The 25,339-nt window shown below is 34.6% G+C and overlaps 1 protein-coding gene across 1 annotated transcript in view; it reads left to right on the top strand.

Annotated features, from left to right (window-relative positions):
* Positions 1-24,792, top strand: part of BCAS3 (BCAS3, microtubule associated cell migration factor) — a 134,184-nt gene extending 109,392 nt beyond the window's left edge. The window contains exons 7-11 of the mRNA XM_021715997.1: positions 684-834; positions 10,975-11,019; positions 19,830-19,954; positions 22,449-22,609; positions 24,698-24,792. Of these exons, the coding sequence (XP_021571672.1) occupies positions 684-834; positions 10,975-11,019; positions 19,830-19,954; positions 22,449-22,609; positions 24,698-24,715 (500 nt within the window). The 3' untranslated portion in view covers positions 24,716-24,792. The remainder of the gene's footprint in view (positions 1-683; positions 835-10,974; positions 11,020-19,829; positions 19,955-22,448; positions 22,610-24,697) is intronic.
* Positions 24,793-25,339: the final 547 nt, after the last annotated feature.

Genomic DNA, 25,339 nt, shown 5'->3' with positions numbered 1-25,339 from the left:
CCCGCCTGGGCAGCGAGACCTCATCTCTACAATAAATCAAAAAATCAGCCAGGCGTGGTAGCACATGCCTGTAATTCCGGCTACTCGGAAGGCTGAGGTCGAAGGATCGCCGGAGCCCAGCAGGCGAGGCTGCGGTGGCCGAGAGCGGCCACTGCACTCCAGTCTGGGCAACCGAGTGAGACTCCAACTCAAAAAAAAAAAAAAAAAAAAAATCCCAGCTGGCTTTTTTTCAGAAATTGGCAAGGTATAGGTGAAAGTAGAAGATTGCATTGGATGTAAAGACCTGTCTCAGTTGGTCAACAAATAACATTGACTGTCTTCAGAAAGATAAAAAATTCATCTCCCATTCCAAAAACTGAATTCTGTTTATAATCAAGTCACACTTTTTCTTTCCATCCATATAACTACAATTCTCTTGGCATCAATTCTTCCTTTGATGCTCTTAAATGATTACTGGAATCAATGAAAACTCTATCAGAAGTAGGAAGCTGGCCGGGGGCCTTGACTCAAGCCTGTAATCCCAGCACTTTGGGAAACCGAGGCAAGAGGATTGCTTGATCCTGTGGGTTCAAGACCAGCCTTGGTGACAGAGTAAGACTCTGACTCAAAAAAAAGAAGAAGAAGAAGAAAAAAAAGTAGGAAGCTTCCCTCAGTGATAGTTTTCTTTATTTTTCTCTTTTTAGGGAAACTGAACAGCCAAGACTCTTACAACAATTTTACCAACAACAACCCTGGCAACCCTCGACTCTCTCCTCTTCCCAGCTTGATGGTAGTGATACCTCTTGCACAAATTAAGCAGCCAATGACATTGGGGACCATCACCAAACGAACAGGGTAAGGCCTCAGGCTTGGTGCTCTTTTAACAGCTGTTTTAGAGGGTTGAATGGATAAAAATAAAATACTTTTGTGTGTGTGTGGTTTTAATTATGTTCTTCATTTCCAGCCCATGTGAGACTTAATGGCATCAGATTAAGTACAAAGTATAGAACTTGCACCAACATACTCACACACAACCATGTACACACACATCTATAGAAAAAACAAGGCAGTGACAAGTTGTGAAAACTAGTATTGGGTAATAAAAACCGGATCCATCTGCTTAGTTGTATACTTGCTGCCTCATGGCTTTGCCTGAAAATAGAGTTTCATTTTCTTGACTCTTGTGAGATTTAAAATGAATCCCAAATTTTGACAGACAAATGCTAAGGTGAGAACTTTTGATGGCAACCATGTTTCTAATACTTTTTTAAAAATCGTCTATGTTGAGGTATAATTTACATATTAATATATCTTTAGTGTCAGGACAATGTGAGGTTATCAGTCGTTTTCAAAAGCCAGAGGTCTAAGGTTTGGGCTTTATTCTGGATTGGTCATTAACATCTTTAAAGAATTTTGATGACTTACTTGGTTTATTTGTACTTATTAGCTATTTTTAAAATGTGCTACCTTTTAGGAACATAAAATTATAGCCTTATTCTGCTAAGTGTATGATATCAATAGATATCCAATTGTATAACACTGGATATTAATTTTGTGCCGGAAAAAAAAATGTGTGTATGTATGTGTGTAGTCAAATTACTTGTTTTTTTCAGTGAGCAGTGTTGCAGTTTAACCTAATTTGAAATGGAACAACTTTCTTAAATTTCTATATTAAGGTATTCAGGAGAAAACCCTGTCTTGACCTCAAATAGTCCTCTGGGTCTTTATGAAAGGAATGGATTAAGTTATTACCAGCATATCTTAATATTGTTGTGCTCAGTGTTAATGTGTTTTCAAAGGTCACTTTTGTGAGAAGAAATACGCAGTGTTTTCAGGAATGAGGATTTTGAGTTCCAGGTATCACCATAGACTAGAAATTGACCCTCTACTTAAATGGAGTGTTATTTGTGTATAAAGTGATCCTATTGCTGGATGCAGAAATAAAATAGAGTTTATGGCATTTTAAAGGAAAAACACAGCAAGCCTACATCCCAAATCAGGCATTTTAAGGTACCAATCATTTGGCCTGCATATCTTTTAATTGATTTTAGCTTTTTAACTCTTTGTGTTCAGTAGAAGTGTAATTTTAAATTGAACTTCAACTTTTTCTGTTAGTTTTCTTATTTTAAAATAAATTAGTAATAGTGACTGTGACTAGTGAAGGACTTAGGTCCTTATATTCACGGTTAGCTTATTTTTTCATTTTCTGATATTACATTTCTGGCATCCAGAGCCCTTTAAAAATGGGTCTAAATCTTGAATCATAATTTTAAAGTTTCTTTGTCACTTACAGAAGTTAGTCAATACATGATTGCATTTTCTTGATTCACTCCATAATTGTGCAATTCTGCAATGTACTTATACATTTTTGCCTGTCTTTCCTAAATGTATGTGAAACCATACTCAAAATTGTTTCTCTGTAATTTAATTTTAAATTCAGAGTGAAGCTTCATGGAGACATGAAAGCATATTCTGGTGCTTTTTTCCTACTGCTTATTTATTTATTTATTTTTAACATAAGCACTATCCTGTTTTATAATTCAAAGAATTAGCTCTCTTTTTTGAATAAGTTTCTTCAAATATATCTCTGAGAAAATGATTGAAGCTTTATGCATGAAAGGACACGATTTTAGTATTTGTGGGAAGGGGTGGGAAGTGAATCTGGTTTTTTTAATTTAGTATTTGAAATTTTGCATAAAAAGATAAAATCTTATTCTCTTTCACACCCTCTTTCTTGCTACCCTGTTTCTCTTTACATGAAGATGAATACTAGAAACTATTAATTTTCTGGTATCCTCCTATGCTACCATACTTTATCAACTTAGATAAATTCTTTATGATTCCTTTTCTTTAAAGAAAGTTGCTCACAATTATCAGATTTTTGGAGCATGTATACTGTTGTTATTGTTGACAATTTAATAATTATGAGTGAATGACATATTATTTTATTTTATTTTATTATTTATTTATTTATTTTTGAGTTGGAGTCTCACTCTGTCGCCCAGACTGGAGTGCAGTGGCTGCTCCTGGCCACTGCAGCCTCGTCCTGCTGGGCTCCGGCGATCCTTCTGCCTCAGCCTTCCAAGTAGCTGGAATTACAGGCATGCGCTACCACACCCGGCTGATTTTTTGATTTATTGTAGAGATGAGGTCTCGCTGCCCAGACGGGTCTTGAACCCGCGGGCTCAGGCAGTCCACTCACCTCAGCCTCCCAAAGGCGCGGGATTACAGGCTGAGCCACCGAGCCCAGCTAAATGACATATTATGAATTTGAGTTTTTATGTGCTTTGAAACTAATGTTAATGTAAGATACTAGCATTATGTTTTTGACTAGGCTTTGTTATCTCAGTTTTCAAATCATTTTATTTCTGCTGTGTTTTAAAATTCTTTTTAGCATGCTTTGTATTGAAGTGTTTAGAGAGAAAAATTCATATTTGTCCCATAATGAGTTTCAATTTTTTTGTGACATAGATTCAGATTTACAAAAATGTTGCAAGATTAGCAAAAATAATTCTTATATACCCAGATTTTTAAAATGTTAATAGTTTGACTTATTTGCTTTATTACTCACATTCTCTCATTCTGTCTTCATACGTACCAACATATTATGTTTTTCCTAAGTTGCTGACTTAATATTTCCTTATCCTTACATATTCCAACGTGCAATTTCTAAAGGCAAAGACATTCTTTATATAACTACAGTACAGTTAACTTAAAAAAAGAGACCTTAAACATATTTTACTAGTTTTTTCTTTTTTGTTCCATGGAATTGTTGTCTATGATGAATTTTCTACTTGTGGTAGAACTTTAGTGCATCATGTTACCTAGCCTTCTATTTTTTAATCCCTTTCTTTTAATATAGAGTACAGTGACCAATAAAGACTTTGATGATGGTGGTCAGAACTTATACTTAACAATGGCTGGATTATAAGACTTAATACCTGTAAGCTACTCTCTGAAGAATTTATTGACTATACTCAGAAACTGCTGTTGTGACTTTTCTTACCATTCTTTTACTGTAAAAGTCACCTAAACTTTCATTTGGTCATAGAGTTTTCAGAATATAACTAACTTGTGGTTTTATTATCTTAAAATTTAACGTTTTCATTAAAATACATGTATTTTGCCTTGTCAGAGTAATATTTGATTTATCAGAAGCAAATATATTTCTCTGAATTTCCATTTTTGCCACATGCTGAGTTTTGAAGCATATCCCAGAAAGTATTTCATCCCATTAGGTTTCATTTCTATTAGATTCTAAAGGCTGTATATATTTTATTAATTTTTTTTTACTGTGACCAATTCTCAAGACTGCAGTTAGCTAATTTACACTAATTATTTTCATTGCATTTTATTGCATTTACTGAGAAATTTAAGTTTGATTGCAATATTATGGTCACCAAAGTGATAAGCATATTTATTGGGTTTTCATTTCATTCTGGAAATTCTCATTTATTCAAACTTTGATTTTGTGAAACTTTTCCTAGGTTTAACTCATTTATTTATTTATTTATTTATTTTTATATTTTAGTCAGAGTCTCACTCTGTCACTCAGACTTGAGTGCAGTGACATGATCACCACTATCATGGCTCATGGCAGCCTTGGCCTCCTGGGCTCAGGCAGTCCTTCCACCTCTGATCCCAAGTAACTGGGACAACAGACACACACCACCATGCTTGACTATTTTGAAATTTTTTTGTAGACACAAGTTTTTGTAGACTATATTTTCCAGGCTGGTCTTGAGCTCCTGGGCTCAAGGAATCCGCCTGCCTCAGCCTCCCAAAGTGCTGGGATTATAGGTGTGGGCCACTGTGCTTGGCCTCCTAGTGTTTTAAAAATAAAGTTAGCAAGAATTATTTGACAGGGATTATGCAGAAAGGTAAGTAACACAGAGCTGATCATTTATAGACAGGTAAATTCTATTCTCTCTCTATGCACATAGGCATAAATTAATCATAAAATGTTTTATTTTTCGAGCAGAGATTTCTAAGTATTTCCTCGTATCCAATAATTAACTATCCAAATTGAGATAGAAGCCTTAACTTGAACCTTCAGGGGACAAAACGTGTGTTTACCATATTTAACATCTGCCCTCTTATTTTTGCAAATACATATCCCTGAAAGCCTTTGCAATGTCAGGGACCATCTGTCTCACTCCAAGACATATATGAGGCCAGTAGAACTACAAATGGCAAAAGACAGATGTATTTACACCTTGCTGTTCTGTACCTTGAAGCAGCACTTGGAGGAAATAAGGCCTGTTTTAGCAACAGCTGCTGCTTAACTCTGTGACAGTATACATTGATGAAAGTAAAAGAAGTGCTAGAAATTATTTAGCTTCAGCGATCACCCATTCTTTCAGTGTAAGAATGGAGGATTAGAGAGCCCAGTTTAGCACATCCATCATGTTCTTATCATATGTAACAAAGAGTAGCTCTCCATCTATGGAAAGTGAAATTGGGTGCTAAGAGATTGCTCCATGTTTTGGAGGTTAGTTTTTTGGGAGGATGTTAGATTTTTATTAGCAGCATTTCATAGATGTTTGGTTAATGAATCAAGTTAGTGATCAAGTTGTTAAAAATGTTTTCTAAGTAAGAATGTACAAAACAAAAATTTTAATAGGTGTGTTTGATTGTTATCTGCTTTAAATCTAAAGCTATTTATATTTGTGGTGCGAGCAAAGAACAGCAAATTTCAGATAGAAGTCATTGTAGTTTCATGGGAATAATAAATATTAAAATTGAGAATGAAGTTACTTTTTTGCTCTTACCTAGGTGACCACTTTTTGTGATGTAAACATGGGATGATTTGCTTTTTCATAGATTTCCTTTTCCTTAAATGGAAATAGTTTCCCATTCCTTTCTTCTCTTCCCATCCTTATATGTATTCATTTGTTTGTCAGTAGTTAGAGGTAGGTATTGGGAATCTTGAGCCCCACTCTGTAGTAGTAGGTTAGGTAATATAATGGGAAAATACTGAATTAGGAGTCTGAGATTCTGGCCTCTCATCTTGGTTTTGCCACCTATTTAACCAATGTGTCCTAGGTGATTTTCTTTATCTAAAAAAGAAAATTTTATATAATATGGATTATAATCCTCTAGCCTTATCATGTATGAGTTCCTACCAGTTCTTTGATCCCATTACCTCATTTCTAAGCCTCGTTCACTGTTGAGCAACCCTTGGCCAGAGCCAATGAGTACAAGCCCCATTTAGGAAACATTGATTATTTTAAATGACATTAAATGGAAGCATTAAATAGCGTTTATTTGAACATCTCCAGTTGTTATTTATAGATCAAATCTGCCATCATACCTTGTCATAAATAAATGGCATTGGCACTTAGTAGACCTTGAAGAAGTCTATTCCTTATTTTAATTCAATTATGTCTGCCTTGACTCATTTAGACAGTTTGACCTGAGTCCTAAGCCTAATAGGCAAAGTTCTGAGAATTAAATGGGAAAGAATTGGAGAAGGATCCACCAGAAACAGATACAATAGCAAATGGTAATTCCCTACATCCCATCTCTGTCTTATGTAACTATTAGTTCTTCATAGCTAGGCTATGGATGTTTGGTTCCAGATATGAAATGATAGATAATGTATTTTCATTAGAATGTATGTGGATATGACTTCATGTGCAATATAGTTACAATAGGTTGTTTCTCATTTTTTGTACCAAGTCAGTGGAATACTTAAACCACACTAAAGTTTTTTGCATTTTACCATATCTGGGACTTTTTTTTGGATGCTATCTACTAGTTACCATATTGAAAGTCAGAAGACATAAATTTCTACAAAAGTTTGACATTATTTATGCTATGTTAGTCTCTTTTCTGTCAATATGACAGAATTTTAACATTGTTTTTCTAATGAAAATTTTTTAAAAGCATGAGTTTATAATTTAAATTTGCATGTTTTATATATCAAATTAGATAATAATATTGAAAATGATATTAGCAATAATTTGCTTATATGCTTGTGGGAAATGTGAGTTTACTTCATTTGCTGCTTTAGTAGAGGTTACACAATTTAGAAGTCATTAGAGTTCCTAGAATTTATTTTTTTATTTATTCTAGAGTTCCTAGAAATATGGCTGTACTTCAGTATTGTATGCATCAATATTGCATAGCCTTTTCTCTATTTTATCTCTGGTTAAGACATTTAATATTTATGTGGGCTCACTCTGATGTCTGTTATGTGGTAGTGCCTGAATTGTCATAGGACATGATCAATTGAAAAATAAGACTTATAGAGTATGCTTATAAAATGTGTTTCTTAAACTCCAGGAACTTCTTTAACTCTGAAGATGATTGTTGAATAGAAGCATTATTAATACCTTTCAACAGTAGAGTCAGGTTATAGAAGATTTGAGAATTTTTTATATTTAAAAAAATCACATTTGCCTTGCTTTTATCGAGTAAGACCAGAGACCGTCTAGTACTATGTAGCATTCAGCAAAATGAATCAGAGTATAATGACTTACACAGTATTATGGTATGTTATAAAACACAGTTCCTTCTTATCTTCTGAGAGTCCCCAGAAGAAACCCTCTGAGAAATAATGGCCAGGTCATTTCACAGTGGTCTATAAATATGTGTATAATATTTCTTGATTTTTAGTCTCTTGACCAGTTTTCCCTGAGATTTTTCATTCACAATTCAGCTAAAAAAGGACATAATTATGACAAATTGAATAGGTTTTATATGGCAGAAATCTTAAGCCTGTTGAAACTTATAGGGATAGAAACACACATTATGCAAGTCTGAAAATAGTAATTTGAAAATAGTAATAGCATTTGTTAATACAGACAATAGTTAATTCCACATAGACTCCCACTCATAGTGTCTTTTCCCTCTTCCTCCCACCCCCATCCCATTTCAATACAAAACTACAGCCAGGGACTCTTGGAAGGGAAGAGGAAAGTCTTAGGTGAAGACAGCTGGATCATGGATTTGTACTTGGTGACTTCATATTTTCATTCCTTTGCTACTGAGGAAAGATGAAGCAGGCATATTTCAAAAGAACAGCTGACACTACCCATATAAAGTCAGTAATTACATGTCACTATAATTCTTTGGCATTTGTGGATCTTCTTTCACATGTTTATGGCAGAGGTCCAGTTTGTAGACTAAGCAAGAAGTGGGTGAGTATAGATTGGATATTTGCCCAATCTGCATGCTGAACCAGGTGCCCACCTTGTCTCTCCAGCTCTCTTCTTTTTTCCTTGAGTACAGCTGACTAGTGGATCCTTATTTGGTTGAAGTGGATAACTTAACCAACACAAGCAGTTAAATTGTGAATAGTGAACCTTATTGTCTTTAAACCTGATAATGATATAATTTATTTAGTACAGACCTTTTAGCTACAGTGTCTGGAGTTTTGCAGCACATTTTGGGTTCGTGGGTAAGTCAGTAGCTGGACAATTTCTTTAGAACACATTACTGCTTGGAAAGGAAAATCTAGGATATTTTTAAAGTTTCTGTATCATTTGTTTGGCTCACATAGATTTCCTTTTTATATATAAGGAAACTAAACCTGGAAAGAAGTCTTTACTGTCTCTGTAGGTGGGAAACATCTGATAGTCTTTTAAATTTTTAGAAACTTGAAGGTTTTATTTGGTTAGTTTTTGTAGTCAGTGGAGAAACCTTTTAGGTGATAAAGGACTAAGATAAACTTCTAAATTATTTATATTCAATCAGCTGTCTGCTGATATTTGGGATGAGTTAGGAGAGTGTCTAGAATAGGTACAATATATACTAAAAAGCAGTGAAGCCTGGACCGTTCCAGATTACAAACACTTCTGTCAGTATCATTTAACCTATTTGGTTATTTCAGGTGTCCTGACTAATGAGGTAAAATTAAGAGAAGTTGGGTACAACAAAAACTTCCACTTTAGAGGTACTTGTGGACATAGAGAAATGACTTGAGCCTTTCATTTTCTTATCATTTTGGACTGGGATTCCTATGCTATTGAGAAAGTGGGCTCTTCAAGTAGTCTTATTCTTTAAATCTGTGTTTTTAAAGTACAGGGTGAGCTCTAGTAACATTTTGTTTTTGAGGTAATTAGCTAGTCATGAACTCAGATAAGGAGATTGTGACCAATTTTTTCTTCACTTACACGGAATAGAATAAAACACAGTTTTATACTAGTTCTGTAGAATACTAGCATTGGTGTTAGCTAGGAGCTTGTTGAAAATACAGAATTTCAATTCCCAACCAGACTTCTGTGTTAGAATGTGCATTTATCTGCATTGTAATATGATCCCAATGTTAAAGTTTATAAAACTTTGAAATAGAAAATAGTAAAAGCTTTTTACGAAATAAAAAACACGTTCATTAAATGATTGTTTCAGTGTTGTTTTTGTGTATTCATGTGCATACATAAGGTACCAGCTTGTACCTTACAAAATGTGTGTGTGTGTGTGTGTGTGTGTGTGTGAAGAGGCAAGGTCTGGCTCCACTCAGGCTGGGGTGCAGTGGTGTAGTCATAGCTCAACAATCTCAAACTCTTGGACTTCCTCCTGCCTTAGCCTCTCGAGTAGCTGGGAATACAGGCATGCGCTGCAATGCCTAGCTGATTTTTTTTTTTTTTTGTAGAGGCAGGGTCTTGCTATGTTGCCCATGCTGGTCTCCAACTCCTATCCTCAAGTGTTGCTTCTGCCTTGGCCTCCCAAAGTGTTGGGAATCTGTGAGCCACCACACCTGGTCCTTAAAATGTATTTCTATGGGGTATAGTTAAAGAAGTTTAAAATCTACCGTTTTAAATGTGGATAACATCAGATTGCTGGTGGTATTCATACCACTAACTGTGAGAGAGCTATCCTTGCTTGGCATTTGACATCGTCTCTAAAGTTTTATTTGTTTTTTTCTATGCCTCTCCTTCTCTTCTACCTCACCTTCTTCTAGTTGTCTCTTATATGTCTGTTTCCTTCTTTGTATATAATGTACTTCAGGCCTCAAAACTGTACTCACTGCTGTGAAAACGTTTTTCTCACGTTTCAGTTTGTGGTCAGAGATACTTGATTTAATGGAAAATTAATGCTTAATCATCAGGATTTTTCTTTTTTATGTCCTAGAACCAAATTTGAAGAAGGAATAATTCACAGTTTACCAGTGTGCTTTTCTCCTCCATTTGTTACGTCTTCCAAATGTCAGATGCTGCAACATCATTTTGTTTTGGATATAATCAAGTCACTCATTCTTTGTGTGCAAATGTGCACAACATATTTTAATAAAAACCAGTTTTAATTTCAAAAATATGTAACACTGAAGTCTCACTTCGTATTCCCAGTTGTATTTTTAAAAAGCAATTATAGCTTTAGTTTACCATATACTTACCTAGCCCAGTATGGGCCAGGTAGAAGAAGTGAACCTCTGTGCTACTATTAAGAGACATACTAATTTCCTGGAGTATTGACCAAAAATAGAGAAAAATCTTACCATTTGTGCTTAGTGTTTGTTCCTTTGACCAACAATATGCAGTTCAACTTACTACAGATAAGCAGCTTGAAAAATATATTCCTTCTTTTCTATGGCTCTGAGACTACAACTAGTGAACAGCAAGCAATGTCATGTCAGATTTTTCATTTGGCTGTCAATAGCAAACTTTAACCATTTCATGTCACACAACCACATATTGGTTGCTCTTGATCTCACTTCATCTGATTATTCCATTTAACCTATACTTTGTTTTAAAGGGCCTTAGCAGTTAGTTTTATTTTACTTTAACATGGAAAAATTACAGGGGTGCTCCAGAAAAGGGGGAGAAATATAAAATTTTGAAAGCCCTAACCTTGAAAATTTAGGGCCTTGTTATTACACATCATTCTGTGTATTGGTTATATCAGATAGTATGTACAGCAGAATTTCAAATGATTGCTATTTTTTTAGTTATTTTTATCCATACTCTATAACAGTATGATTTACATGTATTTGTTAATGTTATATGAGTTTTTCTCTAATTTTTTGTGCATTTTCCCCCCTTTTCCATGAAGGCCTTATCTCTTTGGAGCGGGGTGTTTTTCCATAAAAGCTCCATGGTGAGTTCCAGTTCAGTCCCGCATGCCTAATTCATTTGCTGTACTCTCAAAAAGTAACTTGTTTTACAGTTTTGTTTTCAGTTGCATGGCCTGATTACAGATAGACGCACCAAATGACTGAATAATGTGTAGATGGAACATGAATGTTAAGAATTAAACTTTTTTTAAAAAGCAGTTTATTTGGTTTTACTTCATTCTTTGAAAAGTAAAAGAAAAACCACAAATGAATGTTTCAAAAAAGAAGATAGAAGAATTCTCTCATAATGTTTGTGCATATTACAAGACAAAGGTGACACACAAGTTGACAAAGGTGATATGCACAGTGTTTAAGGACATGATTTATTTTGAAATATAAATATATTTAAGGTATATCAAATGCACTATAAAGTTTTGCTGCATTTTATTTGGTCCTAAAGAGACAACAATCAGTTCTGTTTTGAGTAGTTTAGGTAATCAAGGAGCTACATGATGATGAAATATGTTTCACATAAAAACTCCTAAATCACTTATTGTTTTGAATAATTAGCACCTACTCACAATAACTTAATTATTTAGTAAATTGTTTCATATCAGTGCATAGAATACAATTTTGCCAGGCTTAGGCATGATGATCATAGAAAAGAAAGTATATTTAATACCATCATGTAAAGATGTGAAATGGAAAGAATTTGGTATAAAATGTTTAACGGTTAAGAGTCAGGGCTCCAGAATCAGACTTTTGGATCTTAAAGCCCAACTAATACACTTATTAACTATATGAACTTGAGGAATTTTCCAAAACCTTTCTATTTTTTTGCTTTCCTTATCTATTAAATGCATCTACCTCATGATGTTGTTATGAGGATTAAATTGATTTATATGTATGTATATATTAGTATGTAACTGTGCCTGGCACATAGTAAATGCTCAATAAATGACTTCTTTAAATTAGATCATATTTTTTGTTTTAAAGAGTATGTTAGCCAAAGGGAAAATTTAAGAAATATAACGTTTATCATTTTTATTAATTTAGTCAGAATACTTAAAAGAGTTCTGCACATATATGTGTAGTTCTTTTTACCGGTACTGGGAATTGTTCATATTCTCCTATTATAGTAGAAAAATAATCCACCCTTTTTTCTTTTGAACAAAGAGATGCTCAAATAATTCTTTAAGGTTGATTATCATTTGAAACACACTAATTTGTTTATATACCATAGGAGCTTCGAACATTTTATTATCATATAAGAATAGGTGACTTAAATCAACATAAAATTTTCTCTTTTGACAATTATAAGTAGGATGCAGTTTACAACAGAATATTCTAAACAAATTCAGGGTATACATGGGTATAGATCTCATGAAAGTCAATCTTTATCCATTTCGTAAACCAGGTTTCTCCTAAAAACCATTAAGATTCATGGATCTTACGAGTTTATAGTGAACAGTGAATTTTAAATGCCACATTCAACATGTGACAAATTTCTTTTTAGGCCAAACTTAGAATTAAATTCCTTGTTAGGATAAAATCTTCCTTCTACGTACAACTAAAAAAGTTTTAGTATGTCAATAAAGACTGAAGTTTGTGCATAGAAGATGGAGTAACAACTGTTGCATGTTAAATAAGAACGTTCATTCCTCCAACAGCTTATGTGCTCCTCACATTTAAGCAAAAGCTCTTGTCAACCCGAAATGATTTGAGGTTGAAACAAGATTAAAAGAGCCAGATTAAAGAAAGGGATATATGAAATATGGTTGACTTTTAAATCATTGCCTGTCTTTTAGAAGACTGCTTTGTGGTTTGTTTGATGCCATCGTTAGCTCACAAGAAACTCGTTTTTAGTCACTTATACTAGACGAAAAGGTCCTCCTTTAAAATGTTACTTTACCAGTGGTGCATGTTTTTTCCATTAAGTTCTTAATGAAACCTCAAATTAAGGCAGCAAAATGAATATAAATTTGACAACTTCTATGTTGTTTATAAGAGCTCCTTTGTTTTCATAGTTTTTGCTATTTTTCCATGTTATTTAGCATTCAACCTGAGAATGATTTTATTTACTGTTCTGAATTAAAACATTATGCTAAATAAATAGTTTATAGTCTATCCAGTTGTGGGGTAATATATATGTATTTTAGATGACTCAAATTTTTACAATTCCCCTTAAAATGAAATGTACATTTCTTACTAATTTTATCTTAGTTTAATTTAAGTTGCAACATTTATACTTAGCTATTAATTTGTTTTTGGTATGTCACAATTTCTAATTATTTTCTAATTCTAATTATTTTTTTCTTCTAATTTCATGCAATTTCAGATGAGTCAGGTTTTTTTGTTTGTTTGTTTTTGAGTTCGAGCCTCACTCTGGTGCCCAGACTGAAATGCAGTGGCATGCTCACAGCCACCTCAGCGTCAACCTGCTGGGCTCTGGCAATCCTTCCGCCTCAACATTCCAAGTAGCTGGAACTACAGGCATGAGCTACAACGCCCGACCAATTTTTTGATTTATTGTAGAGATGGGGCCAAGTTGCCCAGGCTGGTCTCGAACCCATGGGCTCAGGCAATCCCCTCACCTCGGCCTCCCAAAGTGCTGAGATTACAGGCTTAAGCCAACGTGCCTGGCCTGGAAAAGTTAATTTTAAAACAAGGTCTTTCTCTTTGATTACACAGTGAGCTCACTGGAAAGTAAATTATGCAATCCATCTTCAACATTTTAGTCCCTTTAGACTTCCCTGGTATTCTGAATCCTCTAGGTTAGTTTCACAAGGATATTGAAGTTTAAATAACTGTCAAATAATGTAAAAGAATTACACGTGTAACATACTTTTTCAAACATAGGAATTTAAGAGAAATAATTCATTGTAAAATTTTAAAACTGAATTTTGCTTTCAATATTATACATATGTAACAAGAATTTATTGAGCTCCTAATGTGCATGTAATATTGTATTTAAGCTGTTGTTTTTGAATTGCATATCAAAAAATGTATACAAAGCAGATAGACAATAGGTAGTCCATATGAATATATCCCTTCCTTGTAAAATGTCTTCCTATTATGTAAGGTTAATTTTAGAGAATTAACATTTACACATCAAATTACATTTATAGTTTTAGTTAGCATTCTCTAAGAGTGTTGATCAGTGTATAAATGGTTCATGAAAACTAATCTTATTCTCTTGAGAATATTTCAAAATTTTAGAATTTCATATTTTTAAAAGGTAAGATTTATATGGGGATGATAATTTTTTCTTACCTGCCAGATTTATATAAATCTGTTATATCTTTAAGAGTAACTTGTGATAGAATAGAATAATTTTAGATAGATTATTAATATCTTTATTTATTTTAAATACTGACCAGACACTGTGGCTTACACTTGTAATCCCAGCACTTTGGGAGGCTGAGGTGAAAGAATTGCTTGAGCCTAGGAGTTTGTGACCAGCCTGGTCAACATAGCAAGACGTGGTCTCTACAAAATGTTTTAAAAAATTAACTGGGCATGGTGGTGCGTGCCTGTAGTCCCAGCTACTCAGAAGGCTGAGGTAGAAGGATCACCTGAGCCCAGGTGGTTGAACATATGGTGAGCCATGACTGTGCCACTGCACTTCAGCCTGGGTGACAGAATGGGACCCCAACTCAAAGCAAAACAAAATAAAGCCTTTCGTTTTCTTTCTCCTCATGGATCCTATTTTAGAAAATAAAATTGAGAGTGAAAGAAAACTTGTAAAAGAATATAAAGAAAATTTTTTCTTCATTAGCAGAAAGTCATTATACTACTCGTAATTCTTACATCAAAGTTTAAGATCCAATATTGACTGGAAATATTCTCTTATGTTTTAGAAAGGGAAAGAAATGGTGCTTCTATCTCATCTTAGCTCCTTCCATGCTTGTGTCCGTCTAAACAACGCATTGGACCACATTGCTGTTTATCATGTCATCCACAGACACACCACATACATCCTGTTCTATGGTACATAGTAAAATTATGTAGATGGAGATCATTGTCCTATACTTTTTAATCAAATATCATTAGAATTTCATATTTTTTTCTGATTGCAGTTGACTATGGGAAAAAACCAAGCAAGAGAAATTCAATTATGTTGATCTGACTGGATTTTCTAAAACCTTAATAGAGCAAAGGCCAATGGAAGAAAAATTGGGAACTTCTTTGTAAAGTTCCTATGTAAATGTTTTTAAAGTCTAGTAATGTTAATATCCTACAACTTCTTCTGGCGAAAATGATTCTCATTTTATGGATAGATGGTTAAGCATTCTCTCAAGAAATGGCAAAGTGTTAATTAAAGTCCTGATTTTTAATTTAGCACCTTATCTGTTTATTTCATTCGTTGGTTTTGGGGTGATTTTTTTTGCATATTTTGCTTGTATATTTGTTTTTATCTTGATTATTTTCATTTGTATCAGGTTTTATAATCATCATTTTTCCTGATATGGTAAAAGTTGGAATCATTCTATTTTTCTTTTATTTTTTGCCCAAAAGTTAAGCCAGATTTAAAAATTTTTGAACATGGAATAATTTATGAGATGCTAGGGGGAGCAAGTGTTAATAGTAGGCCAATCAGTATGTTTTGTTCTTATGTATAAAAATTTTAAAACATGAATGAGTCCACATAATCAATACAATTAAACTTCTGAACACCAATATAAGTTGGAATATAAATTATTTTTATATCATTGTACTATTAACTTTATGAATAAATAAATTCTCAAATTCTTTTTATACTTGCAAATGTTCTGTAATGAGATTTTTAAATACCCTTTTTAGAGGAGAAAAGGAGATGTTGGCAAGAAGAGAGAAGCAGGTTAGGTTTAGAGTGCTTTTCTATGAGGAGTAGGTCAATGTTTTATCTTTTTGACAACAAACAATTATTTTATGATAAAAATATACTGAATCCTTATGGAAAAGTTCATATGTGGTATGTCGCTGACACACCAAGTACAAAAGCAATTCTGCTTCTACAAAACTTTCCTGGACTTGGTCTTTGTAAAACTTAGCCCAAAGGACAAATTGAACAAAAGTTAAAATTTTGAACTTTGGGTGCATCACATAGAAAATATTTTATTAATAGCATTTTTTTTCATTAGATTTTCCTCCCTTTTATTCCTCTACAAGTATTATACATACATGCACGTATATTTTTATGTTTCTGTTTTGCTTAAATACCACTCTCTTTCCAAATGTAGATTGATGATAGAAATAACTTGATAGGAATGTGTTTTTCCAATATGTTCAATACCCAATACACAGCAGTATGTCGTGTAGCAGGTAGCAAGTTCTTTTTTTTTTTTTTTTTTTGAGTTGGAGTCTCACTCTGTCGCCCAGACTGGAGTGCAGTGGCCGCTCCCAGCCACCGCAGCCTCGACCTGCTGGGCTCCGGCGATCCTTCCGCCTCAGCCTTCCGAGTAGCTGGAATTATAAGCATGCGCTACCACGCCCGGCTGATTGTTTGCTTTATTGTAGAGATGAGGTCTTGCTGCCCAGATGGGTCTCTAACCCGCGGGCGTAGGCAATCCACTCGCCTCAGCCTCCCAAAGGTGTGGGATTACAGGCTGAGCCACCGAGCCCGGCTGGTAGCAAGTTCTTTTCAGGAGGAAAACTCTTTTGATTCCTTATTAAACACAACTTTTAATAATGGTATTTATTAAGAGCCAACCAGAGGATAAAGAAGACATGATGAAATATAAGAATAAAATGATAATTCTTTACACAGATTAAGCATATTTTTACTATAAAATACTTATTCTCTGTAGGAGATAATGACCTTATGTAAATGATCCTTTGTTGATGATTTCTACTTGAGGGCTCCAAAACTGAATTGTGTATGGCTTATCGATGTGTAGGAGATTTTAGCTTTTGACATGGTCTGGTTAGACTCTAAGCTAGTAAACATAAAGAATATATTTTTGTATGTCCAAAGACTAAATTGATGTCCTATCATTTTTATTCTCTTTATTATTATGTTAGAAAGGAAGCCATCTGACCCAGAAGCAACTATTTTAACGTCTATTTAGAATGCATACTTTAGAGGAACCATATTTTCTCTTAAGAAGTGATATACTCCACTTGTTACTTTCCACATGATTTAAAAACAAAAACAACAAAAATCACATCCAGTAATTTGCAAAGGGCTTTGAGTTTGCCCCCGTGGAGTCTATTGGTGCGTTGTAATATTGTTCTCTGATGGCTATTCAGTAAAAGCACATAGTCACATAATTGCAAATTACTTCAAAAAATTTTAGCATGGTTTTCTCTTTCCTCCTTGGCCCCAGCCTCCCAAAACCTGTAAGGGTTAAAAGTGACCAATGATACTTCAAAGATGCCAGTTACAGGAACTTGTCAGTTCAATTATTGTAGTTCAGTGATGTCAATAAAAGCTTTGAAGGAAAACTTATATTCTGAGGTAATGCAACAGAGAGCCTCATAACCAGAAAGAACAATTCGGATGCCAGTGACCCAGATATTGAGGCAAGGTGCATGTTTGTTCAGGTGTGGGAGAAAGGAGTCTTTTTTGACGATGGTTTATTGCAGTTATGACAGATGCACTATGAAGAAGTGAAAGTGTTAGCAGAACCAAATTCATTTCCTCACAGACAATTTTATTGAGAAGTATGTCTTTATTCTCTATCACTGGAAGTCTACTGTGACTGGTGTTGGTATTTTAGGCATGGATATTATTTGTTTTGTGAACAATGTGAAGTGTTTTAAGAAATGTTGATGATAGGAGAGGGGATTTTTTTTTGTATATAGCAATCTACATTACCGTGTATTTTGTTCAAAAAGGGGAGACCAAAGGGACCGACCGATCATAGTAGCCACTATCCATACTTTTTGCTTTCCTTAGAGGAAAGATGTAAAAAACAGAAGGCTTGGGAAATAAGATTCCTGAGAGACTATTTCAAGTGTCGTAGGAACTGCAAAACAGAGATTAACAAAGCAAAGTCTGAATTTTTGGGAAGTTAGCTGAGGTCTGTGGGCTATATAGTAGAGTTAATGTTTGCAGCACCGTAACATGGGAAAGCGCTGCCCTGGGAATTTTACTTGCTTTGTCTGATACAGTGACTCTCAAAGTTGAGCATTCAGAATCTCGTGTAGGGTTTGTTTAAATATTACGGATTGTTGGGCTTCACCCCCAGAGCTTCTGATTTAGTGCGTCTGGGATGGGACCTGATTAGCATTTGCTTGCATTTCTAAGAAGTTCCCAGATGGTACTACTAGCTAGTGTCCATACTTTGAGAACAATATAATCCTTAAAATAACCCTATGAGGTAGGCATTACTACTTATATTTGACATTTTAATAATCTGAGAGAGCTCTGAAAGGTTAAATAACTTAGCCAGAAGTCACACAGCAAATAGGTGGCAGCATTGGGATTCATATTCTTGTTCCTGACTCCAAAACTATCTCTATTTATCCCACCATACTTTATTAATATATAAAGGGATAAAGAAAAATTAGCAAAGGAAGGTAGAAATAATGTTGTTTGATATTGGAGACTGATTAGCAGAGGAGACCATCAGAGCTCTAGTTTCTATTGTATCTCACCTGGGCTGTGATGTTGACCAGTGCAGTGAGACTATTCTCAGTTCCGATAATTAGAGAAAAAATAATTCGTCTAAGGTGGTTGCCAAAATTGCTAATGAGATTTGAGAAACCCTTGATAAAGCAAAAGAAAACAAAATATGGAATTTAAAAGAAAATGAAAGGTTGATATTAGAAGTTGAGGTTATGAAAACTTATTGGCAGAAAATAAAGAGAAAAGCAACTCCTTTTTGTTGACAGTTATTGGAAGTAACAGCAGTTAGTGAATGTATCCTCAGACCTCAGACATACAAAAAACAGAAAAGGTATATAAATAAGAGGCTATCTGTTGAACTCTGCCTTGGTCTTTTTCTCGGACCAAAAGTAGACACATCATTTTCACAAAACCAAGAAAAAATTAAATAGCAGATAGGAAAATCAGTTTGTATAATTATATTAGATCATTAACTATCTTCCCCATACTTTGTTTAATTCTCCATAGCATTGTGGCCAAGAGCATTTTCAAGGTTTCATTCTATATCTTCTCATTTTCACACATGCTGTCATCATTCATTTGAATTATTAATCTCAAGTTTTACATATCCAAATGAAATGATGAACCAGTTTATTAATGTGAGATGTTTATTCTAGTACTATTGCTCCACTTTGAAATCACCAGGGAAATGTTATCCATCTGAAAAGAAATGACTTGGATTTTGCCAGCACATACTTCAAAAAGGAGTTAGTTTATTTTTTTATTTTTAAAATTAGAGACAGGATCTTGCTCTGTCACCCAGGCTGAAGTGCAGTGGTGTGATCATTGCTCACTGCAGCCTCAAACTCCTGGATTCAAGCAGTTCTCCTACTTTAGCCTCCCAAGTAGCTAGGACTATGGGTATGAACAACCATACCCAGTTACTTTTATTTTTTATAGGGGCAAGAAATGAAGTGTCACTCTGTTGCCCAGCCTGGTCTCGAACTCCTGGCCTCAAAGTATCCTTCCACCTTGGTCTCCCAAAGTGCTGGGATGCTAGGCATGAATCACCATGCCCGGCCAGAAATGTAGTTCATTTTTGTTAATTTTATAATGTGCTCTCCTGACAAGACTGTGAAACTTTGAACTAATTTTACTTTTATTCCCAAATATACTTTCACATCACCAGTTATTACTTAAGGCAAAATGCATGTTCATATTGGAGGATTTGAATAATCAGGATGGAATTTAAAAGAGAATCTGTCATGTAGAGGATTGTCATTTCACATGGTAATTTTTTTTTACTGTTATTTTATTTTTAAGCAAAGTTAAACCTCCTCCGCAAATTTCACCCAGCAAATCAATGGGCGGAGACTTTTGCGTGGCAGCTGTCTTCGGGACATCCAGGTCCTGGTTTGCAAATAATGCAGGTCTGAAAAGAGAAAAAGGTATGTGTGTCTACTGAAAAATAAAGATTCTGTTTATAAGTTTTTACTCCTTAAGGAAAATTGATAGCAGTTCCTCTAGAATAATAACCAATTTTTCCATGTAATTACCGTATTTCTCCTTACCCACTCAAGTTTTGTCAAGAAATGGTGTCTTTTCACTATAAATATGAAACAAGTTGCCCATTGAGTGATTTTGTTTTGTTTTATTGGTGACAATCTACAAATGATCTCAATTCTACCAGTTCCATACCTATTTTATAACTTACATTTTTACATACTAGTTTCACACTATTGTCTATGAAGTGTGGAGAGGAAACCCTTTTTATCTCTGTTTTAGAGATGAAGAACTTAAGATCAGCAAGTTTAAATATCTTACCTAAAAGCACTAGTTAGTAGGTGATGAAATCAGAGTTTGAAACCAGGTTTTCTAATGTTAAATCTTTACTTAAAAAAAAAAAACTGCAACCCTGCCATGTTTTTAAAACATGATTTTAAAAAAGTAGCATCCTGCCTCTGAGAAATAAATGTCAACTTTTGTGGTTATCATTGCTCCTTAGAATTATGGGGCATACATTACAAGACCCCAGTGGATGCCTGAACCTTGGATAGTACTGAACTCTATACAGTACTATGTTTTTTCGACTTAGTAACTGAGACAGCTACTAAATGGCTAACAAGCTGATAGTGTTATATAGTGTGGATATGCTGGACAAAGGGATGACTCGTCTCCTGGGCAAGACGAACAGAACAGCAAGAGATTTCATCACGCTATTCAATGCACAATTTGAAGCTTATAAATTGCTTATTTCTGGAATTTTCCATTTAATATTTTTGGACTGCAGTTGACTGTGGATAACTGAAACCACATATAAGGGCGAACTACTACAGTTATTATTGTGTAAATCTCGACTTTGATCACCAGAATCAGTACCTAAAATGTTTATAACATTAATGTTTTAGTATGTGATCCCTTATTGTTTCTGTATAGAAAAGAGTGCCTCATTTATAAACCAAGTATATACTTTTTAATGTTATGATTTTCCCTTATTATTTTAGTATTATTAAAGTGGGTCACAAAACTGAGTTGTTACTGGGACACTTCTCTGGTGAGTTCCACAGGCTGTATTGTTCTTGGCAAAATGGCTCTCCTTTATGCTTAATACTGGCAGTCAGACATCAGCCCTTTCTCCTGTTATCGCCTTTCAGTGACCCTTTCTTTGGTAATAGGATCTCAAGCACAGCAGGTTCCTTACCTAAGTGGGAGAGGATACTGTAAAGTATGCAAGCCTTCCATTTCCTTATCCCATCTCTATTTTTTTGTTGCCTCCTTAGGTTTAATGATGCTATCGAAAGGACTTTTTGTTACTAGTTAAAACCTCCTGTGAAGCTCGATTTCAAATGCTTCTACCTTCTGTTCTAATTACCCTTTTAACTTGCTATTCCTTTATGTCCCACTGACTGGTCATTAGCCATTTTCTCAAATCAGCTGTAATTGATTCGTCTGACATAGAGATAAGATGACCCACCCACCATTCATGAGTGATTTTATATGCTCCTAGGTTTTCTGTAAAACCTGAGATAGAGGACTAAACCTGTTTTGGTAGTGAGTACATGTGTATTCCTTATAAAGTCAGTTGATTAGATCCATATTCAGCACCTGACTTCTCAAAGTATGACTGATCTTCACTTACCACAGGGGACCAGTGATCCCATTGAGAGAAAAAAAGAGAATTTGGGGCAAGTGTTTTGTGTGTGTGTGTGTGTGTGTGTGTGTGTGTGTGTGTGTGTGTGTGTGTGTGTGTGTGTGTTTAATGGACTATTTTTAGGGTTACAGCCAAACTGAGCAGAAGGGACAGAGATTTCTCATATATTTGCTGTCCACACACATGCAAAGCCTCCTCCATTATCAATATCCCCCTCCAAAATGGTATGTTTGTTTCAACTGTTGAACCTACATTGACATATCATGTTTTTTCTTTGTTTTTGATCCAGATCTATAAATTTTAAATTTGAGTTTTCTAAGACAAAATAAGTGAGACTTTAGGCTGATTTAGACATACAAATAGCCTTTATGAAGTTCACTTGGTATATCCAGGCAACTAAATTTTAGTCCATATATATTCCATTTCAGTCATTTCTTCCCTGTCCCACCTGATATCATTCATTTTTTTATAATGTGGGACAAGTTATAAGTTACATGGTAGACAAATACAAAAGACTGTAAAATATTGATTTCACTACATTGGGATTTGGGGCAAAGTTATATCATTGTTGAAATTTGAAAATTTACATTCTTGAGATTTGAAAATATTTTAATAGCATAGAGACTTTATTATTCATTAATATATACTTACATGAGGCAACCTTTAGGTAAGGAGCAAGTGCCATATGAAAACATTTCTTTCTTTTCATTTTCTAAGTAACTTGTAAAAAATTATGCTGTGCTCCTTTTATGCCATCATCACACATTGATGTTTTGTTTCTCTGTTTGTAGATCAGTCCAAACAAGTTGTAGTTGAGTCCCTGTACATTATCAGTTGCTATGGGACCTTAGTGGAGCACATGATGGAGCCGCGACCCCTCAGCACTGCCCCCAAGATTAGTGATGACACTCCACTGGAAATGATGACATCACCTCGAGCCAGCTGGACTCTGGTTAGGTAGTACCTCCTTTTCTTTCTTCTTTTTAACAGTTTTATTGAGGTATAAGAGATGTAAAGTATATAATTTGGTAAGTTTTGACATGCATACAGCTGTGAAATAACCCACAATTAAACATATCTATCTTGTACCCCTTTGTAATCTCTCCTTTTACTCCTCTTTATATTTATGGTTTATAGTTTCTAGAATTGTATTTAAGTGGACTCATACAGTGTGTATTCTTTTTTTTTGTCTGACTTATTTAATCCAGCAAAACAATAATTCATTACTTTTTCATAATTTACATACAATAAAATTCCCCCATTGAAAGTGACTTTTTGAAGTTGTGTACCCTTCACTACATTTTCATTACCCCAAAAGAAACTCTGTGCCCACTAGCAGTTACTCCCTGTTCTCCCCCAAGCCTCAGGCCTCAGCCCTAGACAACCACCAATTTAATTTCTGTCTCTATGAATTTACCTACTCTGGTCATGTCATGTAAGTGAAATCATACAGTATGTGATCTTTTATGTCTGTCTTCTTTCGCTTAGCAGGTTTTCAAAGTTCATGTTGTAGCATGTATCAGAGCTTCATTCCTTTTTATGGCCAAATAATACTCCATTATGTGGTTATACCACATTTTATTTATCTATTTATTTGTTGATGCATATTTTCACTTTTCACCTGCCATTAGTAATGTTACTATGAGCATGAATGTACAGAATTCTGTGTGGACATAGTTTTCCAATTGTCTTGGGTATATATACCCTGGAGAATACCGCCATTTGAACTTCTTTCTCCTTGAACTTTTGTATTACCTTTTCTTGGACTCACTGAAAATGGAGAGTAGCGTTGAGACAGCCATTAAGAGGAGTAGGAACTAATATAAATAGATTTGATGGTTTCTCTTAACATGATTTTCCAAGGACACAATGGATAAGCACTGTAGAAATGTTTATTAAAAATCAGAGTCCGTCTCAAAAGTGTATAATGATTAGAATCTTTATAAGCTAGCATAAAGAGGGGAAAATGAAACCTGGAATAAAAGCTGCTTAATACAGTTCATCGTCCAGGAGAGCAAAAATTACTCCTGACGTGTATGGAAGGAAACAGACAAAAATGGATATGAAAATAATCCCTATCCTTTTGTCATTTAAAAATATTCTTGTATTGATTTTTGGAGACGCCAGGATTCTTTACTACTATTTTACTGTGTTAGGTTGATCTGATCAATATCTGATTTATCAAGCTTATTTAGGATTGGGCAGATCTAATTAAAATTACTGCACTATCATTGTTGAAATAGTGGCTTATTTTGGAACTTAGATGTTAATTTGATCTATCATAAGTTATCCATTTACACAACTGTGTTTTATTAACCATTTTAACCTGCTTCATTTTGTTTTAAAATACACCATATTTTAAGAATAGAGAGGTCAGAACTTACATAAAATGAGAAGTACTTATTGTAGCATTTCAATTCTACACTTTGTCTCAGTTTAGTCTTCTGAATGTTTTGTCTTTCCTGTTGGAGGGTCTTCTGCTGTTAAGCTAATATTGACTCAATGTTATTTTGTTATGTGCATGAAACACTGCCACTTTTTTGTTCTTAAAAAGCAGATGGCCTCGTGTTTCAGGTTTCAGCACATTTATTTTAATGATTACAAGTTCACTTTAATGTTCACAAAAATAGTGTGAGTTTAAATCAGTGTTCATCAGCCAGGCTCGGTGGCTCAGCCTGTAATCCCAGCACTTTGGGAGACTGAGGTGAGTGAATTGCCTGAGCCTGCGGGTTCGAGACCTACCTGGGTAACTTGGTGAGACCTCATCTCTACAATAAATAAACAAATTAGCTGGGTGTGGTAGTTGTGCGCCTGTAGTTCCAGCTACTTGGAAGGCTGAGGCGGAAGGATCGCCGGAGCCCAGCAGGTTGAGGCTGCGGTGGCCAGGAGCGGCCACTACACTCCAGACTAGGTGACAGAGTGAGACTCCAACTCAAAAAAAAAAAAAAAAAAAATCAGTGTTCATCAATGACGACAGTCACAGTCATTTACATTCTATCTATTAAGCTTAAATATTAATATTCTTCTGCTGTTTCTTTAGAACCCCTCAATGGAATGAATTGCAACCACCATTTAATGCAAACCACCCTCTGCTCCTTGCTGCCGATGCAGTACAGTATTATCAGTTTCTGCTTGCTGGCTGTAAGTAGTTCAGACTTTTTTTCCTTTGTATGTTCTATTCAGATTTCATCTTAAAATACTGACTTTGAAAGCAGCCCTTACCACTGATCCATAGGCTGTAGGCCTTGAATAATCAGTCTAAGGCAAATAAGATATTTCATACAAATTTAAGCCCTAAGTCTTAGCATGTATTAACTATGTCTCTGACTACTTATATTCTGTACCCTTGAAATGTGTCCCTGCAGTGATAATAGATAAGTTGATGAGAGAATATCTGGTGGATTCAAAAACTTAAAAAACAAAAAGAAGAATGATAACATGAGAATACTAGGATATGATAAACAGTTATATAAAGCTTAGACTCTATTTCTAATATGAAAAAAACTTTGTATTTAAAGAAAAACCTGCTGGCATTTTTCACAGTGAAAAGTGCCACTATGAAAGCTCTGCCAGCATGTTTTTCTTTTTGTAGAATTATACTAGCAATAATGAAGTAATGATTTCAACTGCTATATTGGTCTTTTTGTTTGTTTACTTTCTTGTCTAAGCCTTGACGTTTGTA

This window comes from Carlito syrichta, unplaced genomic scaffold, assembly GCF_000164805.1.
Source record: "Carlito syrichta isolate Samal-C Ts95f unplaced genomic scaffold, Tarsius_syrichta-2.0.1 Scaffold28610, whole genome shotgun sequence".
Taxonomy (NCBI): Eukaryota; Metazoa; Chordata; class Mammalia; order Primates; family Tarsiidae; genus Carlito; species Carlito syrichta.
The sequence above is the reverse complement of the archived record's forward strand: the minus strand, read 5'-3'. Positions and strand labels throughout refer to the sequence as shown.